This window comes from Daldinia childiae (genome assembly GCF_008694065.1).
Source record: "Daldinia childiae strain JS-1345 chromosome Unknown Scaffold3, whole genome shotgun sequence".
NCBI lineage: Eukaryota > Fungi > Ascomycota > Sordariomycetes > Xylariales > Hypoxylaceae > Daldinia > Daldinia childiae.
The window spans coordinates 4,929,979-4,950,545 of record NW_022984644.1 but is presented as its reverse complement, the minus strand read 5'-3'; the positions used below and the strand labels follow the sequence as shown (position 1 = coordinate 4,950,545).

General features: G+C 47.8%; 4 protein-coding genes across 4 annotated transcripts; 2 read left to right on the top strand and 2 right to left on the bottom strand.

The window, feature by feature from the left end:
- Positions 1 to 6,183: 6,183 nt before the first annotated feature.
- Positions 6,184 to 8,600, bottom strand: GL218_04065 (THO complex subunit 2; the record flags this gene model as incomplete). The annotated part of the gene is made up of 2 exons (XM_033580646.1): positions 6,184 to 6,194; positions 6,233 to 8,600. 2 exons carry the CDS (start codon positions 8,598 to 8,600, stop codon positions 6,184 to 6,186), a joined length of 2,379 nt encoding a protein of 792 aa, XP_033436619.1.
- A 1,048-nt stretch (positions 8,601 to 9,648) lies between these two features.
- GL218_04064 (Homoserine O-acetyltransferase) lies at positions 9,649 to 11,271 on the top strand (the record flags this gene model as incomplete). Its single annotated transcript, XM_033580645.1, has 3 exons — positions 9,649 to 9,692; positions 9,743 to 10,189; positions 10,239 to 11,271. The coding sequence occupies 3 exons, from the start codon at positions 9,649 to 9,651 to the stop codon at positions 11,269 to 11,271; spliced, it is 1,524 nt and encodes a 507-aa protein (XP_033436189.1).
- A 2,677-nt stretch (positions 11,272 to 13,948) lies between these two features.
- On the top strand, positions 13,949 to 18,215 carry GL218_04063 (Repressible high-affinity phosphate permease; the record flags this gene model as incomplete). The annotated part of the gene is made up of 6 exons (XM_033580644.1): positions 13,949 to 14,423; positions 14,556 to 14,616; positions 14,668 to 15,208; positions 15,263 to 16,272; positions 17,320 to 17,443; positions 17,520 to 18,215. The coding sequence occupies 6 exons, from the start codon at positions 13,949 to 13,951 to the stop codon at positions 18,213 to 18,215; spliced, it is 2,907 nt and encodes a 968-aa protein (XP_033436621.1).
- Positions 18,216 to 19,123: 908 nt separating this feature from the next.
- On the bottom strand, positions 19,124 to 20,113 carry GL218_04062 (Cyclin-L2; the record flags this gene model as incomplete). Its single annotated transcript, XM_033580643.1, has 1 exon — positions 19,124 to 20,113. The coding sequence occupies one exon, from the start codon at positions 20,111 to 20,113 to the stop codon at positions 19,124 to 19,126; it is 990 nt and encodes a 329-aa protein (XP_033436620.1).
- Positions 20,114 to 20,567: the final 454 nt, after the last annotated feature.

The window sequence follows — 20,567 nt, the reverse complement described above, 5'->3', positions numbered from 1 at the left end:
TTACGACCCTCACCATTCACACTAGCCACAAGTATAGAATCTTGTTGAGTTTTCTCTTGCAAATGCATATTAGGGTTACGGGGGCTAGCCTTGGAATTTCGGCGTTTTGGAATCTTTTTGAAGGAGGAGTCTTTGCGCAAGGCGTCTAACTGGTCCGTTTAGATCAGACGAAACCTGATGATCTGTTTCGCCTGTATTTTTTGCCCTCTACTGGAGTGGATCATATCATACTTGTTCAGGTAGCTTTGCCGACTGGTTACAAAGGCATGGCAGGATAGGGAAGTCGATAAGATGACTTGGAAATAGATAGAGATACCTTAGTACTCGCGATTGCATAATGAAATGATACGTACAATCTCGCATTGTTGCTGCATACGTTTGCTACTTCTATGTGTTACCGAACGGCCTTCATAGTCTGGGTATGACATGAAGACCTTGAGCTGGGTTGGCTTATTTATTCTATCATATACGAGTGTCCCGAGTGTCTGTCCGCCAGAGCAGCGTAATCATACTACTTCACTTATACGAATCATCACGCGTTTAGTCTCCATGATGCGTGATACCGCGTAGATATATTTTCATCCATGCGATTGGGGAAGAATATTCCCTATGACAAGCCTAATCTAGTCCCATTCCCTAGTCCCAATCATGTTCTACAATTCACATTTCATCCTTAAGAACCCCGGGTGCCGATTCTATTGTACGTCTGCCCGTTCCTATCTGCTTAGACACCGTAAATCCGATATTGCATAGGTGTGACGATAGGGAAAGAAAGGGGGGTATCATAATGCGCGGCTTGTTGTTTGCTTTGCTTTGTTTTGTTGTACATCAGATAGGAAAAGAAAAATTAAGCGTAACGTTTCTGATTCTGGTTTTGGTATCTCCTAACGCCCGGATGAACGATAAATGCAGGGAAGGAAAATTGTCTGAATTAAATAGTGTTTGATGTCCCCTTTGACTTGCTTGTTTTTATTTTTATTTTTTTCCGCTGTGGAGATAGGTGTCCCCCTTAATTCGCGTTAAATCGATAAGAAAACCAACCCTGGCGAAACCGTCTGTCAAAATGCTAAAAGTTTCCTGAGTCCATCACCCTTGACACCGTTGTAGACGAATGCTATAAAAATGTAGTAATCAATGACGATGCCTGTTGTTTCTGCCATTGTTTGCGAATTATGTGCTCGTCGCCCCCCTGAGCTGATTTTTCATAATACATGGTCGAGTTAAAAAAAAATAAAAAATATTTATCGAGGTAATCTCACATAGCGCGGCTGAGCTTGGTCATCCTGACCCCGGTCCTAACGTCTCTGCCTCTTCTCGGTGGGTCCTCCGAAATCATCGCTTCGACGCTTGCGGCCTCGATCGTCACCTCCCCTTGTGTCACGACGATCATCACCTCCACGTTGTCCTCCACCTGGTCCACCACCTCCTCGACCACGTCCATAATCTTCATGTCTGCCACTACCACCATCCCCTCGATGACGCGGCTCTCGCGGCCCATCACGAGGATTACCCATCAAATCACCTCTCCCAGCACCAGGCATTGGCTCCCTACCAATGCCCGTAGAATCCCGGCCGGATCGGCGCGGTGGTTCCATCTCGCCTTCTCTTCCATGGCCGGGAAGCCCGGCATTAGACTTCCGATCTCGGTAATCACGATGCTCCTTTGGTCTCTGATCCCTTTCTGTACTGCGGTCCCGGCTGCTTCGGCGAGAGGAGCGTAGAGACCGGTCGGCATTACTGTGATCCCTTCGTCCTCGTTCGTGATCATTTCGCCCAGAGCGTTCTCCCCCGTTCATACCGCGCTCACCTAACAATAGATTAGGGTCTGGACGTTCGTGAACAGGCGTAGAGACGGGGGATGCTCCCGTGAGCACCTGAGCGTCAGATCCAGCCAGATTAGATCGAGAACCTCTCGAACGCACAGTGGGGCTCCCCCCAGAAAGTATAGTATTGATACCTGATAACTGCCGTCTCCCACCACCAGCTCTGGAACGTTCATTAGTGTTTGCTGGTCCCGTAGGCGCGGCCATTATGTTAGCATCAGACCCGAAGGGACCTGGGTGGCCTCCAGACGATTGACGATGACTCGTCGGTCCAGACATGGGAGTTCGATCAGAGGTTTGCAAAGGAGGTAGAGCGGAACGATTGCCTTGGTGAGAGCCGGAAGGGGATGCTGAAATCTGGCCCATTCGATCTGGATGAACAGAGACCGGGCTTGGAGTAGGAACTGGGTACGTTGGCTGAGGGGGTGGTACCGGCCCAGCTGAACTACCTGGGTTCAAGTGTCTTAGTCTTTCTGGATGTATTCCCGTTGACGGATTAGTAGTCGTTGGAGAAGTAGCCGGACCAGTTCCATGACCGTATTGTCCTCCTGCTTGACCTCGACGTGGCCTAGACGATGCGGGGCCAGTAGGGGGGTGATGTCTGTCTGGTGAAGTAGGCCGGTGAGGCTCGTTGCTCGGAAACCTGGGATCTGGTCGTCCCGGAATGTTGTTTGCTGGGGTGCGAGTTGAGTTACGACCACGGCCACGTGGACCCTCGGGAGGATTAGTTGTGTCACTAATCGAGGGAATTGAACTTAGGCGGCCGTATTCCGGATCTTGGTTGTTTAGTCGGCCATGATCAGAATCGCCCCTGGATGTATGAGGTGGCCCTTGAAATGCGATAGGGTCTCGAGATCTATCGGCTATGCCTCGTTCACCTTCGTGATCAATTATCCTACTGCTTTTTGGTCCAATAGTTGGCAGTGGCTCGTTCCAATGATCTCGAGGCGGATGATCTATACGATGAGGCCGGTCACGAGATGGATCGTTAGGTCGAGGATCCGAACGGTTATCTCGCCGAGGAGATACCGGGCGGGAACTATTACGATCCCGGCTATCTTCTCTGGCTTGACGACTACCAGGTCTCCCTTCGTTGATTAGAGCTGCACGAGCCGGGTTTACCATATTTGAACGCTCGTCTGGACGATCTGCGTTGATGAGGCGTGCGCGTTCCGGGTTTACTGTTGGGCCTTGCAGCTCTGGCTGTGGAGGAGGTGGCATGGGATTCGTGGTCACTATGTTGTCACGTTGCGCTCTGGTTGCATCAGGTCCTCGATTGGCACCGCCTGAAGGCACGGAGCGGTCACGCGGGCCGCGACCATCCCGATCGGGAGTGTTTGATTCGTTTCGCCGGCCGGGTTCTGGTCGGTGTGAAGAACGATCTCTCTCAGATCTTGGAGACTCCCTTGGAATATTTTCAGGAATGCGACGGTCCCCAGCTGGCTGGTCTCGTACTCGAGTTAAACGTGAATCATCTGGAGCTCGGAAAGACGACCTCTGATCTCTAGGATCTCTAGGATCTCTCAATTCCCTAGAATCGCGTAGTTCTCTCGAATCCCTTACACCTCGTACTTCTCTTGGATCTCTGCCCTCTCTATGATCGCGAGGATGTGTAGAAGTCGTAATTTGTCCAAATTTGTCGTGCGTGAAGTGCGCAGGAAATGGTACTTCTGGTCGGCTAGGGAGTCCGGGAGCAGGAGCTAGGGTTGATGAACGGGACGACTCTGTCCTTTGGTTGGATACCGAGGCGGGCGGCGCGGGGGGTATAGATCTTGGAGTCGAGGATCGACTTGGAATTGGTCTTGAGTCGGTTTTTTGAGGAGCGGCTGTTGACTTTTGGGCAGTATCCCTGCTGGTAGGTGTATGCTGCCGAGAATTCGTATCTTTCTTCATAGATTCGGCACCAACCGATGTCTTCACGTCATTTACTTCGCCATCTTCTTCCTCGGCATTTGCTCTAATCCGCGTTGGCATGCTGCTAATATATTAGGCAAATATTTAGTTATTCTTAAGCAGAACTAAACTTACCCTGTCGTAGTAGGCTTGAAGTCTGGCGCATTTGGCCGGAGACCTGGTTGGCCGGGTTTAGTAGGCTCCGCTGATTTTTTATCTTCTGCAGGGTCACCGCTCTGTGGTAGAATTAGCACTCGTACGATTCCCAGTATGACGGCGAAAACTTACCGTATTAGACCGAAAAGCCTGGACCATGACCCATTTAGGTGAGTACTTCTTAAGGGCTGAGGTTGCGGTATTCGCAGTGACTGAGAGATCTACCCTGTGGCTATGTCCATCGTCACCTCCATTCTTCGTTGCATCTTCACGTTCTGCAATCTTTCCGAGTATCTGCAGGAATTGCCGACCCATGAAGTCAACAGCAGGGAAATTTTCGAGTCCTGCCTTCAAAACTGTGATGGCATTCCTGATATGCATCCATTCCGTTCCAGTAAGACAGGCTCGTAAGGCTGTAGCTAAGTTCCGATGCCATGTCCAGAGAAGATCGCGAAATTGGTCGTGTTCCATGAATGCTGTCGGTTTACCATTGTCTTCAAAGGCTGTTGCAAACCCAATTTTCCCGTTCTGTATTGCTTCTTTGGCGTATATATCCTTATCCTTGTGCCACTTTGCAAGGTCGCCCAACGTAAGCTTAATAAAATGACCAAGAAATTCGGCTTCCCGAACCGTACAGCCGAATATCATCAGACGCAGCCTATTTACACCGAAGAATCGGTCATATAAGTCCATGAGCCTGAAATTTGGCACTCGACTCGAGTGCATAAACCGGATCATTCGATGACAGAAGTCTGCATCGCTAGGCGATAGTAAAATTCGCGGGATGAGACATTCTTCAATGAATGTATCGGCAATAGATTCTGCTTTTGCTGATGAGATAAACCACCGTGGACTCTGTTTGATAAGTAATATCTTGGTCTTGCTCACACGTTCGTGACAAGTACTAGCTTCAGCAGAGAGATCCTTGTTAAGCTGAATAAGAGCATCAAGGGACTTTTTCTTGGTACTCATATCACCTCGTTCTCGTTTTAATTCGGTATACTGTTTCTCTACCCTGGTAATCTCGGCCTCATAGCTGTTCATCGGAACCACGAGATCTCCCGTCTGTAGAGACCAAAAGAGCACAAAGAATTCGGGATTGATTTTGCCCCACACTTCTGCAGGCAATATAGTCCGAACAGCGTTGACGATGGGGCTGAGTACTTCTAAGAATCGGTCAGGTTTCTGACCGTTTACTGCTGGTGGCAATTGAGGCTGAGTTGCCTCATCTACATCCGGCACGTCTACTACCATATGATCTTCGCCGTCTTGGCCAACAGTGACCGGTGCACCGTCATTGCCCTTTGTTTCATTGGATGAATCGGTCTCTGAACCTGGAGTTGATTCGGATGTGGTAACAGCGAGCTTCTCTCCAGGACCCATGATGAAATACTGGAGACTGGCTCGGCCTATCATAAAGGCGAGATTAGCGTCAAGGCCAAAATCTGTCATCAATCGTGGGATGTTAGGTATAAGTGCATCGAATTGCTCAGGGGCTAGGTTATTTCGCAGCAGCTCTACATATTGAACGAGAGCTTGCTGTGAGTCGTCAATCACGGTTGCTAAGTACTTGATATGTGTTTCATTCTCCGGTAGATGATAGATGGCGGCTTGTCGATACTGGGCCATGTTTGTTAGGAGTCGACAAGCGAGATCCGTCTGTACTAGAGCCTTCATAAGACGAGCAGCACTCTTAGCGGACTCGTACCGTTTGTCACCTAAACTAACCAGCATTTGCCGTCGTAGAACCTCACCACCGCTCAGGGCGAATAATTGGGCGTCAGTAAAATCGACGTCCGAGACAATTCCGCCCATGGAAGTGATGAGCTCCCGCAAAATGATCAAGTCGGTAGGATTCCCGTGGGTGATTTGATCGTTCACGTAATAAATGACGGGCGTCGGATCCATATTGCTATACCGTCGGAAGACCCTTCCCGAAAATTTAGATAGAGCTTGCAGCCATCGACTGGTCAAGAGTATAGATGCCTCCTGGGTTCTGCTCCTTTCTTTGCCACCCAGTGAGCTCAAGAGAGACCAAACAAGAACGTCGTGGCCCATTTCCGTAAAGTACTTCGTGCACTCTACAAATGCCTCGATGAGGTTGGTATAGGCCTCGATCTGTTCAAGGGCGACCTTGCATACGATACCGGGCGACGATAATGCCACTTTGGCAAGTTTCTTTGCAGAACTAGAAATGTTCTGGTAAGAAAGCCGTTTTAAAGTAGCTATAGTGCCTGCTTTAGCATGCCTGAAAGCTTTAGCCATGGCGGGAATTCGAGATATTTGCCCTTCATAGCACTCCGAGTAAATATTATAGCGAACCTGTGTCGGATAGTACTTAAGAAGATCCCAAACCGCACCTACGGCATCGACGTTGGCATCGCAAAGGCATAGCGACGGAACAAGTGTACGTCGAAGAAGATCCTGCCAACGCGCCACATTTTCTGGCGACTGGTCTTGTAAGAAGCTTTTCACACCAATAGCGGCTAACTTCTTGACTAGAGAAGGTTCCCTTCCGATATTAACACCGGATACGTTGAGGAGTGTGCTGCAGAGCGTGAAAACGTCATCGACTGTTTGACATATAGGAACGTTATCTGCCCATTCGTCGAGGTAAAAACGATAGATGATGCCTTTGTGGCTACCATCGGGATGAGGCCATTTCAGAATTTTTACGGGAGAGCCATCGGTAAGCTTCAGGTTACCCTTTGTCATCCCAGATTGATCCTGAGCTAGTTCTGCTTTGATGGGGTGGTTGGTCATGGGTCGAATTTCAACAGGCCGGGTCTCCTCGAAGACTTTGTTGATGGAATGTAGTAGAATACGATTGAGAGCCGGATATATTTCATCGGGATATGCTTCAGGAAGCCAAGGAAAGCGACCGATGATGAATAAAGCTTCAGGGATGGCACCCACAACCAACAAGTGGGTTACTAGATCTGCCTTATGAGCCTCTTGTGGGTCGGGCAGACTTGTCTCATCGTCTTCCTTTGTAGTATTCGCATCTTGCTCGTTGCTGTCACCATTCGCAGCCGTAGATTCCCGTAGTTTGGAAGAGGATGGCAAGGTGTCATCGGTAAGAGCTCCAGCTGTAAGAAGAGCGTTTGGCTCGTTACCGTGTCTCTTAACTGCCTCTTTTTCCTCGAGCTCCTTTTCTCGTCGTTCCCTCAAGGCTTCCATCTGAGCATCGCTCGGCCAGAGGTGAGGATAAAGATCAGGCAGAGAAATAAAACCAATTTTGATGAAGAAGGCGGCAAGATAGTACAGATTCGCTGGTAGTGCTTCGAGCTTAGCTCGAGCGTCGGACGCATAAAATCGAAATTTGAAGCCCAACAACTGCGCAGCTATCTTATTGCCGCATGGTGGGAGGGTCTTCGTAGTTTTTATCCAATCGAGAGTTGAGTCGTTATTCGAGTTAGGACCGGAAGTAGTCTTCGCAGAGTCGTATTGATCGATATCTTCAACACGTCTTCCGCCAAGCTCAAAAAAGGCATCTAGGTGAATTTCTCGAGCTCTATCCCAGAACGTCAGATCACGCTGATAGCACCGTTCGACAAGCTCGGCTTTGAGATCCTCGAGACTAGTGTTTTCATATTGTGGCAAAGCCCATTTTGGTAGGCCGCCTGCGAATACCCTTTCAGAATGTTCGACCTGATTGCGAGGCCACCAAGAACTAATTCGCAAAAATCTCGAGAAGAATACGATGTTTCTCAGCATCGTTGCAGAAAAAACGTCAATGACAACATCCAGAACTCTGCCAACATCAAGGTCGAACGTTCCAATCAATCCCTTCACGCGCTCCCAACAAGCTTGTACAAGAGCAAAGTCATGGTGGTCTCGAGCGTAATACGGTGTGCGATAAAGTTCTGCAGCAAGCTTAGAGTATCCTTCAGACTCTTCTCGAAGCAGGTTATAATTGGCCTGTCGGTACAGTTGATTCGTGGCATATCTGATGCCTAATTTGACGAAGGTCTCGCGGATTAACCCAAGTTGCTGTAAGGCTGGCGCGTCCAATACTTCGCGCAAAATCTTGGGAGATATCTCCGTGGCAACAACAAAGTCTCGTAGTTGTGGCCTGGATGCACCATCCTCAGAGTCGATGAAAATCGAGAGCGTGTCGAGGAATAGTCTCTGTGCATCAAAACCGAACCCAGGACCATCGGCATTCTCGACCGCTGGCCCCAGGATTTGTTTCACGCAAGTTCCTGCGTCAGTTGGGTTAAGGCGCCCTTCAAGAACAGCACGTGTGAACTCTTGAGATATAGTTGAGATTTCTTCAACGTCTTCGTCGTTACGAGACTTGATGCCATGCTCAACAATATCCTGGCGGCCTTTCTGCTGCCACGTGGAGAGTCGCGATTCTGTTAATACAGCGAAGTTATAATTAGAGGGAATGGAAGGTCGAGGTTGGCTAGATTGGGGAGGAGCGGATGGCGTAGAAGGTATCGTGGGTGGAGCAGCCTGCGACGATGAACTAGATGGTCGAGCAGTTGATGGAGAGACGGGGCCTCGATGATTTGTAACGGCTAGTTGGTTGCCTGACGAATCGCGACGGTCGGCATTTCTCCTTGTATTGCGACCGCTTGATGCACGACGATTCTGCGATGAAGGACTATCTTGGAAATCTCGTTCATGCTGAGCGAGATTTGTGTCGGAAGGACGATGAGGAGCCGGCCGGTTTGCTCCAGCGTCGGATGGCCGCTCGTTCCTCTTTCGCTTTGGAGGCATTTTTATTGTGTGCGACGGATTCTATGTCATAGAAAAGGGCATCGAAGATGAGGCTAGAAACCGTAAGGCTAGTAGTAGTGGTGGAGGTGGTGGTGGATATGTTCAAAAGGCGATGAGAATTAGACCTCAGCGTATCATACTTAGTGTAAACCTAGATGAATATTGTTGCTAGAGGGGGCCGCGATGATTTCTGACAAGTAGTCGGAGTAACCGTGCAGCATTGCCAAAGAAATAGTGATAAGTAAGAGAAATCAAAAAACTATGAATTGATGATAAGAGTTTGAAGCACTCTATGAATGCGAACAAAGAAAGCGTGACTGTTTGAATGTTGTACAGCGTCACCCCTCCTATAGATGGCTAGTCGATCGTTAATGGTGAATAGTAGGCGATGATTACCTGGGAGAAGGGGAGAACGTTGAGTTGGCTATGAAGGAATGATGCCCGTTCGGCAGGATGGCAGTCGCGTTGAATGAAGAAGCTACCTATCGCGTGGTGGATTTTGGACGATGCAGCCTCAGAGCTTGCAAAAGGTAAGGCTGCATGTAGGTAAATTGATTGTAAAAAGAACTTTGATTTGTCTGCGTACTATCTAACCACCTAAGGTATCAAATACATCCTCAAGTACCTAACATAGATATATTCTCGCTAGGACCCACTACCAATACGGCTAGCAAAGTCGCTATTTAGGTACGGATCTGTACTAGGTAGGTACTAACTTACATAAGCGAAAATTTATTGGTATCTACCGCCTACGTCAGGTACATTACACCCCCGATATCTGGAGTAGGAGTCATCATTGAACACCATCTGCATCTTGCGCATGTAACCGAATGACGTGCGAATCAAATCCGGTATAAATACAGATAACCATATAAGACATACGCAGTGATCTTGTTACATCTCCCAGAAACAGATTACCTAGCGAATTATATCAAAGCGTCTACGAGAGATTGATACAGTCTTAAATTATTATTCGTTTAACTAATATATCTTTCTCTTGCCTATTATACGCCTATTATACATATATAATTATCTGTTATACGACAAAATGGCAAAGGAAGCTATGACTGGCAAGCAGCCAAAATATGGTGAGTAAGAACTCATTTCTTATCATGGTTTCTATTTGCATACTTTTAATGCAGTCACTTCTTTACTCCCAAGCGTCTGTGGTATAGAGTAGTGACTGAATACTTGGAAGAAAGAACTCAGCAGCAACCTGAGAACCCATTCGCGAGTCTGATTCCAGACCAGGAAATTGCCATTATTCCAAACTTCACTCTCGAGTCTGGAGTTACTCTACAGAATGTACCGTTGGCATATACAACGCGAGGAAAGCTGTCTCCAAATGCAGACAATGCTATGGTCATCTGTCATGCCTTAACGGGCTCAGCTGATGTTAGTGACTGGTGGGGACCTCTTCTCGGCGGTCCTGGCCGGGCATTTGACACTTCTAGATTCTTCATTGTCTGTATGAACAGTTTGGGTAGCCCCTATGGCACGGCCAGTCCAGTAACCGTCAAGGATGGCGACCCGAGCAACGAGAGATACGGCCCCGAATTTCCTCTTACTACAATCAGAGACGATGTCAAGTAGGTCGAACCTCAACCGAACTCCATCTCCACTTCTAACTTGAGATAGTTTGCATAAGCTTCTTCTCGACGACCTAGGCGTACGCCAGGTAGCTGCCGTCATAGGTGGATCCATGGGCGGTATGCTTGTGCTTGAGTGGGCGTATTTCGGTAAGGATTATGTTCGGAGTATTGTTCCGATCGCTACTTCAAGCCGCCATAGCGCTTGGGGAATTAGTTGGGGCGAAGCCCAACGACAGAGCATATATGCGGACCCAAAGTATGATGATGGATATTATTCATTCTCCGATCCACCTACAACTGGCCTTGGAGCCGCACGTATGTCCGCCCTTTTGACCTACCGGAGTCGGAATTCCTTTGAGGCACGGTTTGGGCGCAATATCCCGGACCCGGCTAGGCGCCAGACCATCAGGGAAAGACCCCGCCCGAACACTCCATCCGAGGCTCATTTTCATATTCACAATGATGGACACAAGACAACTCGGTTATCAAGGAACAATAGCCACGCCAGCGAGGCCGATGCGAGCATCCATAATGATACCAATGGTCAATCCCTGGACCCCCAATTCTCCGGCCCGAAGATAGACATTTCTACTGGAAGTGATTCGTTGCCAACGACAACCTACTTTTCAGCTCAGTCATATCTTCGCTATCAAGGCGGGAAATTTGTCAAGCGCTTTGACAGTAACTGTTATATTGCGATTACGCGGAAACTAGACACGCACGACGTCTCTCGATACCGCGCTAGTACCATCGCCGAGGCACTCGCTCTCATTGAGCAGCCTACCTTAGTTCTGGGGATTGAAAGTGACGGGCTCTTCACATTTGCAGAGCAACAGGAGTTAGCGGAGCACATCAAGAATGCCCGGCTTGAGAAGATAGACAGCCAAGAAGGCCACGATGCCTTTCTGTTGCAGTTTGAACAAGTCAACAAGTATATCCTAGAGTTCCTACACGAGACGCTGCCGGATATTATGAATAGAGAAGGTGAGCACGTGGAGGCGGCTAACGTCGGTCGGATAACTAAATCGAGCACTTTCGGGGAGGCAGAAGTAGAAGTAGAAGATATCACGGCGTGGTGAATAGCTCGTGCGCATGGACCACGATAAATGAATTGATGTTTAAGTTATTTGAGTTATTTGAATTAAAAAAAAAATATCTACCTTGAGTTTATTCCTACCATAGTTAAATCATGCTTCGAAATCCGGAGCCAATATTTGGCAGTGCCGGATTATGTCCAAGATCGAGAGACATACAGAGCATAGCATGTCTAGGTAGTCATCCCGAGTTATTGGTAAAGATAGCCAACGTCAAATCATACATCCCAACTATAACATGCGAACCTAACTGAACCACCCAAAGTAGCATCTGTTGCGGTAGCGTGTGGTGCCGTTGACCCGAGCCAAATAAACTTGCGTACGTGCAATTTTGGGGTTTCGGTGAGCATCGGTAACTCCGATGCATGATAATATCAACGAATACTGGAAGTTATAACTTATAACTACTAGTTATGCATTTCTTAGGAAGTAAGATTAAGTTCTAACAAACATAGATTATAACAGGTAATTGCCAGTGATAAACACTATTTCTTTCCAAGTGTTTGTAGGATCGGGACATAATTTTGAAACCCCCTTTCTAGAAGGAATATTAAATTCTACACAAAAACTCTAGAACTTACAGTTGCACGACATGTGTAATGCCTACATATATCCTTGATGGCTCATAGGAGGTAGCCACCACGTGCTTATAAGGTAGGTATCCGTTACCATGTAACAAACACCCATGAAGATCTCTGCCCCCATCTCTCCTTTAAAAAGGTTAATGACAGCCATGTTGTTGACTTGATAAGTTTGGATTATTTAATCTCGGATATATATTAAGTATTCTTAGCTTAATAGCTACAGTTAACTATGGTTCAAGGTGAATGGTGTTTCTGTTTGACGCTTGTGAATTGAAATACCTACATAATGTAAATATGACTACCTCTACTTAGCCTATGTAGGTACTGCATCGTAGCGCGTAACACATGGAAGCGTGGTGGCTTGTAGACATGTATTGTTGAGATCGAATAGTTTAGACCACGTTCTGAAATTCTGTGCTCCGATTGGCGATATTGTCTTGCATAAGATGGCTTCTTAGGCGTTTGTCGCCAAGCTAAATGGTTTCTTATTAGACCGCTTGGACAGCTTTATCCTAGATCCTCTCCTCCCTCTCCTCCTGCAGAAAGACGAAGCTGATACTTCTAAGATTAAGAAGCATCTGCCACGCGTCAAGTAATGTTCATACATCAGCTTCATCGATATTAAGATGGGAAAAAATAATAGATACCTCTAAGGTACCTAGCAGGGTCTAAACTAAGGGACTAAGTTGATAAGGTGCTTAAGTAATCTTTAAACTCTAAATCGCGGGCCGGTGGGTATGTGCGTTCGATTCGCCCCGCGAAATCCCACTCGCACCCATAAACGCGGCTCATTCGCGACTGCATCTTGTACCTTATGTCCGTATCCTTGCCGTATCCTTGCCGTACCCTGCCAAGCCCGAAGGATCCCCTGAACCTACGACCTACTTAGGTATGTACATGTATGTAGTTTCGAGGATTTTGATCGTCGCGTAGAATATATTACCTCCCACGTTTTTAGAGCCAGATGAGCGGGCTCACCTCACCCTTGGTGCGAGCCCAGATTCTCTATGATGTAGTCTGGAAGGGATGAGTCCCACTTGAACCCTCACCGAGCTCATGCATATGGCAATGAGCAACTCCAGTTCCACGCCCACGTTTTGAACAAGCTACATGTAGAAGAATTATTACCTACCTTACTATGTATGTCTATTTCCTAACCCTGAACCCGACGAACTTTAGGAAGTATAAGCCAATCACGATGCCCACCCCCGGTCCGAATGCTAGGTAGATGAGCGTGATGATGAAGCTGTTAGTTTTACGATAGTCATAAGCCTAACATATTTGATTAACATATCACATCACCTTTCGACACCATGTCACTTTTGTGTGTCGTCCGACAAAGCGTTGCACCAAAACACAAATAGGTAGGTAGGTCGTGGAACGGGGTGTCAAGGATACTTGAGGCTAGTTTAAGAACATCACCCCAGAGGCGTGTCTGGGGTCTAGACTATTACGCCTCTTATATCTTTACTCTTCAGCATTCATCTTTGTTCGCCATATTACATTGGATGTCATCCTAACGAAAGATCCCCTCAGCCCATGTGTCTAACGTTTAACCCCTAAGCTCCTTTAGGAGCCTCCCGAGCAATCCGTCCACCCACGCGATTGGGTCGATGGGACCTTGTCAGACACAGAAAAAGGTTTAATTACCGTAACGATCTTCGGAGTGCGTCAGATCACATCCCTCCCTACCCTGGTGCGCATCGAGGCTCTGTCTTAGATCTTGAAGGGCTTACACAACTTTGTTCGTTTTACCTAGCTACTTTCACTTTTCATTATCTATCACTATTTTCTATTCCATACCCAGCGCATTTTACCCGTAACATCCGTATCTTTTCGATAACAAGTCGGTCTCACCGAATCGACAGCCGTAGGACGCGCGGTACTGACGGGTATAGCCGCATTGTATATTCCCACGTAGACGGAAGGCTCGTCTAACAAATAGCACCATGAACACATCGTAGCCTCGTCGAATATAGCGCTCGAATCTCCTGCTGAGTAATTATGTATCTATTTACTTCCGCGGCCCATATCGCGAAACACTTACGATAAAGCAAAAGCTTGTCGAGCTTTCGATAATGGCCACGCCGGAGCCTATAACGCCGGCAACGTATGACCGGACGTATGGCGGCAATCGAGCTTTTCATAATTTCTTCAACGACTTCAATCACATCCAAGACCCGAACCTACGACGACGGCTTGCGCTATCAGAAATCGATAAAGTACCTTTTGGGATGTACCATGTGAGGGCTGTGTTAGTCGCTGGTATAGGATTTTTTCTTGATTCGTACGATATCTTTGCTATCAATCTCGTAACGACGTTGCTCGGTGTTGTGTTCTGGCACGGAGCCCCGGAGGATGCGAAGAATGGGTATGGAGGGAACTTTGGACACTTACCGACCCCGGTCAGCCAGACTCTGAAGGCGTCAACGAGCGCGGGTATCATCGTAGGTCAGGTCCTATTTGGCTGGTTGGCAGATAAGTACGGAAGAAGGCGAATGTACGGAGTTGAGCTAGGCATCATCGTCTTCTCGACTCTTTCTTGTTGTTTGGGTAAGTATAGAAATATCCTTAATTGGAACCCAATTCTTTATATCCTTCTACGGTTCTCATGGCTCACTTAAACTTCCAAACACGGGAGACTATTAATCGGGCTTGGAATTACAAAAGTTAACGTTTACATAGTTGCGGCCTCTCAAGCTATAAGCTTCACCGGACTAATGACGTTTTGGAGGGTAATGATGGGGTAAGACGACGAACAATATTACGCGCGAATTTTTGCTAATGCCATGGACAGAGTCGGTATAGGAGGGGACTATCCTTTGAGCGCTGTCATCACCTCGGAGTTTGCGCCTACACGATGGCGAGGCGCTATGATGGCCGCGGTGTTTTCCATGCAAGGGATGGGACAGTTACTAGCTGCCGTCGTGGCCCTTATTGTTACCGCATCTTTCAAGAACGCCTTCGGAAACGCCCCGAGCGTCGACCAATGCGACTACGCATGTCAGACAGCCGCCGATCGATGCTGGCGTATTATTGTAGGAGTCGGAGCTTTTCCGGCTTGCTTTGCTCTATACTATCGCATTACGATCCCCGAAACGCCTAGGTATACCTTCGAGGTGGCTAAGGATGTCGAGAAAGCGGCGGCCGATATCAAGGCATATATGTCGAGCCGGTCAGAAGGAGAAGTAGATGAAATCACTCAAGCGAGGATGAAGAAAGTCGCCGCTCCAGCACTCAACATACCCTCAGCGTCTTGGCACGACTTATATATTTACTTCACACAATGGAAGAACGCCAAAGTCCTGCTGGGAACAACTCTGTCGTGGTTTTTCCTAGTAAGTATCCCTTAACTAACTTTTTGATCGAATCTGTTTAACCTTGAGATGCAGGACCTAGCTTTCTATGGTTTAGGGTTAAACAACCAGATAATATTACAAGCAATCGGTTACGCCGATGGGGACTCGCTTTACACAATATTGTTCAACAGCGCAGTCGGCACGATCATTCTAGTCGTCGCAGGCTCTCTGCCTGGATATTGGACTGCCATACTGACGATCGATAGTATTGGTCGCAAACCACTCCAGATTATCGGATTCGTTATACTTACTATCACCTTCTGCGTATTAGGATTTATGTACAATAGCCTCAGCAAGGGTGCTTTATTGGCCCTATATGTCATTGCAAACTATTTCTTCAATTTCGGTCCAAATACCACTACTTTCATCGTCCCCGGTGAGTGCTTCCCGACACGATACCGCTCCACCGGACACGGACTTTCGGCAGCTATGGGGAAAGTCGGTGCTATCGTCGCACAAGTCATTTCTTTGCCGCTCCTCACAAAGGGCGCTCCCAACCCTTGCTCGGGGAAATCATGCACGCCCTGGCTCGACCGGCTGATGCAGATATTCGCGTTATTCATGCTCTGTGGAACATTTTCGTCGCTACTTATCCCCGAAACTAAGGGCTATACCCTCGAAGAGCTAGCGGGGGAGCCTCCGACATCGTACAACTCGGGCCGCAACGGCAGCATCATTGAACGGTCTAAAGGCCGATGGTGGAACCCGTTTTCGGGCGGTCAGCCAGCCGGCTTTTTCTACCCGCGCATGGCACCGAGCGGTCGGACAGGTATCATGACTATACCTGAATCGGTAGTTCAGAACGTTCAGCCGAAAAAAAGGTGGAGGTTCTGGAGACGCAATGGTGGCCCCAACAGCAATAACGCAGGCAACTACGCCGCTAGTTCGAGCTCAACAGCGGGTTTCGCCACGTCAGGGGAGACGATGGTGGCTAACGCAGGCGTGTTGCCCGGTTGGGGTGCTGGCTGGGGTAGGATAGATAGAGGAGGGAACACTCTTGCTATGGATAATATACGGCTGCAAGATGTGGGAAGCCTGTTAAAGTAAGGGGTATCTAGAGTATACGATCTGCATAGGGTATAAGGCAACTTCAATACTAAAGGGGAGTACAAGCGTGGCGCACGAATCGGACTGGGTTGGTTTCGATATGGGAGGCTTTTTACTCGCTTGAGATTGATACCTTATACGTCTTGGGAAATAGAACTAGTTATAGGCGCTCTGCCATTATATAGTTTGATATTTTAGTGTTTATCGTGGTACTTTGATCCCAGATCCTCGTCGTGAGTACACTCCGCTTCTATTTTGGTTCGACCCCTTTTATAGATCTCTATTTACCAACTTCATGATAAATTTACCGATGATATTACTTGAAGCCCATTGTTCTCGTTTAATTCCGGAGGGATCGTTCTTAGCGGAGCTTTTAGATTAAATATTCTCCCGAATTTAGCTGGAGTGAAATAGAGGGTTCCTTTCCTGAAGTAGAATCTTAGGATCAGCTTTAGATGAAGGTGCATTGCTAAGAACCTATTTAATCTGTTTAAGTTGTCCATACACATTTTAAGTTAAGGAATGATGTGGTATATGTTTTATCTGCATCTGACAGGTTCTATAAGCAGATACTCCTTCCCTAGATGTATGTGAAGAAGTAGCATACGGATATGTAGGAAGTAGCCCTCTCCCTAACTACACCTTCCAGATCTATGATTCCCCCTTTATAAATCTGGGAAGGTGGCTATTATAATAAAAAGAGTATGTGCATATAGTATTATTTTATGGAGACCATATCACCATGAGTACATCGCCCGGTCACCCACACAACGTGAAGCTAAGAAGCGTTGCCTAGACGTTCCTTTTTCCCATGAAATTGTTTTTTAACCGGCTCACTCCTTTAAAATTCCTCTTGTGCCTTTCTCTCTCCTCTTAGTTCCCCTTTCATTGTATCACGTTCCCTTCGTTATCAACCGTTTCAACATGGGAACTAATAGGACCAAAAAGCGACGTGATGGTAGAAGGAGGAAATCCCAACAAGATCAATGGAGGGGCTATTCTACCGCGCCTGATATGCTTCGATTCAATAACTGCACTAGTAGATTAGCTTTTCGTCAACAACCTGGATTTCGACTCTTGGGACTGGCAATCCAACCAAAACAGACCGGCAAAAAACAACCTTTTGGCCACCCTAGTCCTTGCGATTCTCGGTTCACGAAGCCCACTGTAAGTAAACTGTTTACGCTCTACTAGCCATATCAGAATTTTACGTGAAGCTGGTAACTGACTCTTAAAATTGCAGTTGGTGACAAAGCCCGCCACTGTTTCTCCCGCCCCAAGAAGCCTAGGAGACGTCCTAATGGACCACCCGGAGAAGCGATTTGAAGGCATCAGCCGAGATATTATTGACTTAGCCGCTAAGTCTGTGTTGCAAGTTACTGACGAAGTAACGGTGAAATGGCTACACAAATGGTGTCCTTACATGGACTTCGCGCTGATTTTCGACTGGATCCGATCTATTGACTACGTCGAGAACAACTACAAGCACAACCTATATATGGTACCATCTGAGGCGATGGACATCAAAGGCACTGGTACGACACTGGCAAACCTATACCGCAATTGCCGAGTAGTCTACTCGAAGTACCCCGTCCTCAAGATGTCCAATGTCGTGGAGGTTTTTGATCAATGCATTATTCTCTGCCGCGTACTCAAGAATGAGAAGTGCACAGATCTCCTTAAGAAGACAAAAGATATCATCCAGTGGCTTCCTGTCGGCCTCGGATGCAAGGAACTGGAGGTGCAGAGGAAATTATCTCGCAACTTGAACAATCTCTCTCTTTCAGGGAAAGAGAGAAATAAGTTGGAGGAAGAATTGCTGGACGCAGCACTCGTCGAATTCGAAATACATCGGCAAGAGTTCACCATCAAGCTTCTGCAGCAAGTCAAGTTACTGCTAGACTCCTCCGACCCGTTTGGAGTCAACAATAACTTGTGAGACTATATCATACGTTTCTACGCCGTCATTGAAGTTGTAACGGAGGCTATTGGATTATTGATCAGCTCATGCCTCACGAGTCATCAACCAAATACATATGCCAAATCCACATGCCAAGTCTACTTAAGGATATTTGATAGAGGGATACATATTATCGCCGTTGACGCTCTCTTTTTACTGGCCACTCAAACTTCATCACCTACCTTTCACCTAGGCCCCTTTCTAAGTGAGCCATCACAACCGTAATGTAATCTTAGGCCCGATTTTCAGTTCTACTATTTCTTAATCTTCGGTTCAGATTTCCCGGGCGCCGCTCCACGAACATACTTCGATTATACGAGGAATGAGATATCTAGGGAAAACCTATGTCTCATTCCGTATAATTGATCTTCCTTCAACAGGACGGGGTGGATATCCGAATGAGGATTTCTTAAAAATTGCATTTTCAGAAACCATAATGTTTCATTTTGCATCGTTGCGAGAGGTGGTCTATTCATTGAGTAGGGTAATATTATGGAAATCATCAACCCGACGCTTAACGGCAGTTTAGTCTAAACAGGCAGGATTGCCTTCGTATGTGGGGGAAAGGGGGGTGGTTTGTAAATTTCTCTAGGAGAGGCCATAATTAGTTACATAGGACTTACAACGGGAACTGTCCTTGTTATTTAATACATTGTTGTCTTCTCCTATTCCTATAACTTCTCAGGGCGACTAAAGTTCGTACTTTCAGCCTTAGACGTTTAATTATAAGCTCGATTGTAGCTGGTCTTCTATTAAGATGCTGGAATCATAGTTATTCCATCACTCTCGGAGATAGATGGTACGAAGTTATAGGAGCTAACTAGACTAGCAGTCTGTGACTTTCAATCTCCATTCAGTCTATCCGGACATTGAGTTAGCTCTAGTCCTCATCCATCTAGTTGCGCCGCCTTCTCATCCATCTGTCGCATAAGTGCCGTCTCCTCATCTTCCATCTCATCCTCACCAGCCCCAGCACTCCCATTCCCAATCCTTAACCCCCTCTTCCTCATCTCCCCCTCCACATAGGCCCTCGTGACCATCCCCCTCGTCAGCACACCGCCATCCTCCTGCTGCGTCCGCACCCAGCCCTCGAGGCTGCGCATGCCTACAACCAGAAACCCGAGCTCCTCGCGGTCCACGTCGAACACCTCCCACCACGCACACGTCGGCATCTTGGCCCCGGCGTCGCGCGCCGCGGAGTATATCGCCGCGACGGCGAGCGCGTGCGGCTGGTGCGTGAGATACAGCAGCTGCGGCGATAAGAGCGCCGTGTTGAGATGTGCGACGGCGCGTCGCGCGATCTCAGCTCTAGGTAGGCCGAGGAAGTCTAGCGCTTGTAGGTATGTGATGGCTAAGGGGTGTGGCAGCGCGACATGCGTGTCGAAGGATAAGGAGTACAATATGCGAGCCTCGAGCGCTAAGATACGCGATCGGAAGGAGGCGTACGCGCTTTCGGAGAGGTAGTATGATGACGGGTCCCCTTTATCCTTGTCGTCGACGTCTCCTCCTCCTCCTCCTCCTCCATCATTACCGCCCTTAGAGAGAACGGAGTTCGGAGATAGGAGGTACGCGTATACATTGCAGACATCGCGGGGTAGACACGGGTGTGCGCCGAGCTTGGCGACGAGGTAGAGCGCCGCGGCGGATGTGTCGCTGAACTCGTAGGATAGGGGCGATTCGACGAGCCAGTAGCGCGCAAGTATAACATTAGCTTGCGCTGTGACGGACTGGGGGATCCGTAGTAGAATACCGGCGGCTTGGGTTAGACGTTGGGTCGCGAAGAAGATGGCGTCTTGGAGGTCGGAGGGCAGCGCGCTGAAGGAGGTCCGTTGGTATAGCTGGTCGACAGTCGCGAGGGGATTGGTCATGTGCGCCATTTTAAGGGGGAAGGGGGGGGGGATGCAAAGTGCGGTATCAATTGGTATCGTGGCGCATCTACGTGGGTTTAATCTTTTTGATATACCTAAGGTAGTACTCAAGTGCTTAATTCCTTATACGCACCGCACTGCATCGCACCAATATTTTGGAGACGTCATGTCATGCGAGGCTGCGAAAATTTGATTTTGAGGCTGAGACAGCCGTGAGCTGATAAGGTTTACAGGGGTATCCTATCTTGGTCCCCATCTTGGTCCCATCTTGAATCCTCTAAATTAGTAAGTCTGGGAGCATGTCCGGGGCCCCGGGTGGAGATGACTAACAGGGTCCAGTTGACGCCACAGCCAAGCCCCAGGTTCCGTTACTCAGTTCCAATATCTTAACTTCAACCAACACCAACAACCCTGAAAACCGTCACTGACTCTACTAAATTTCTTCCTTTTCCGTCTTCCGTTT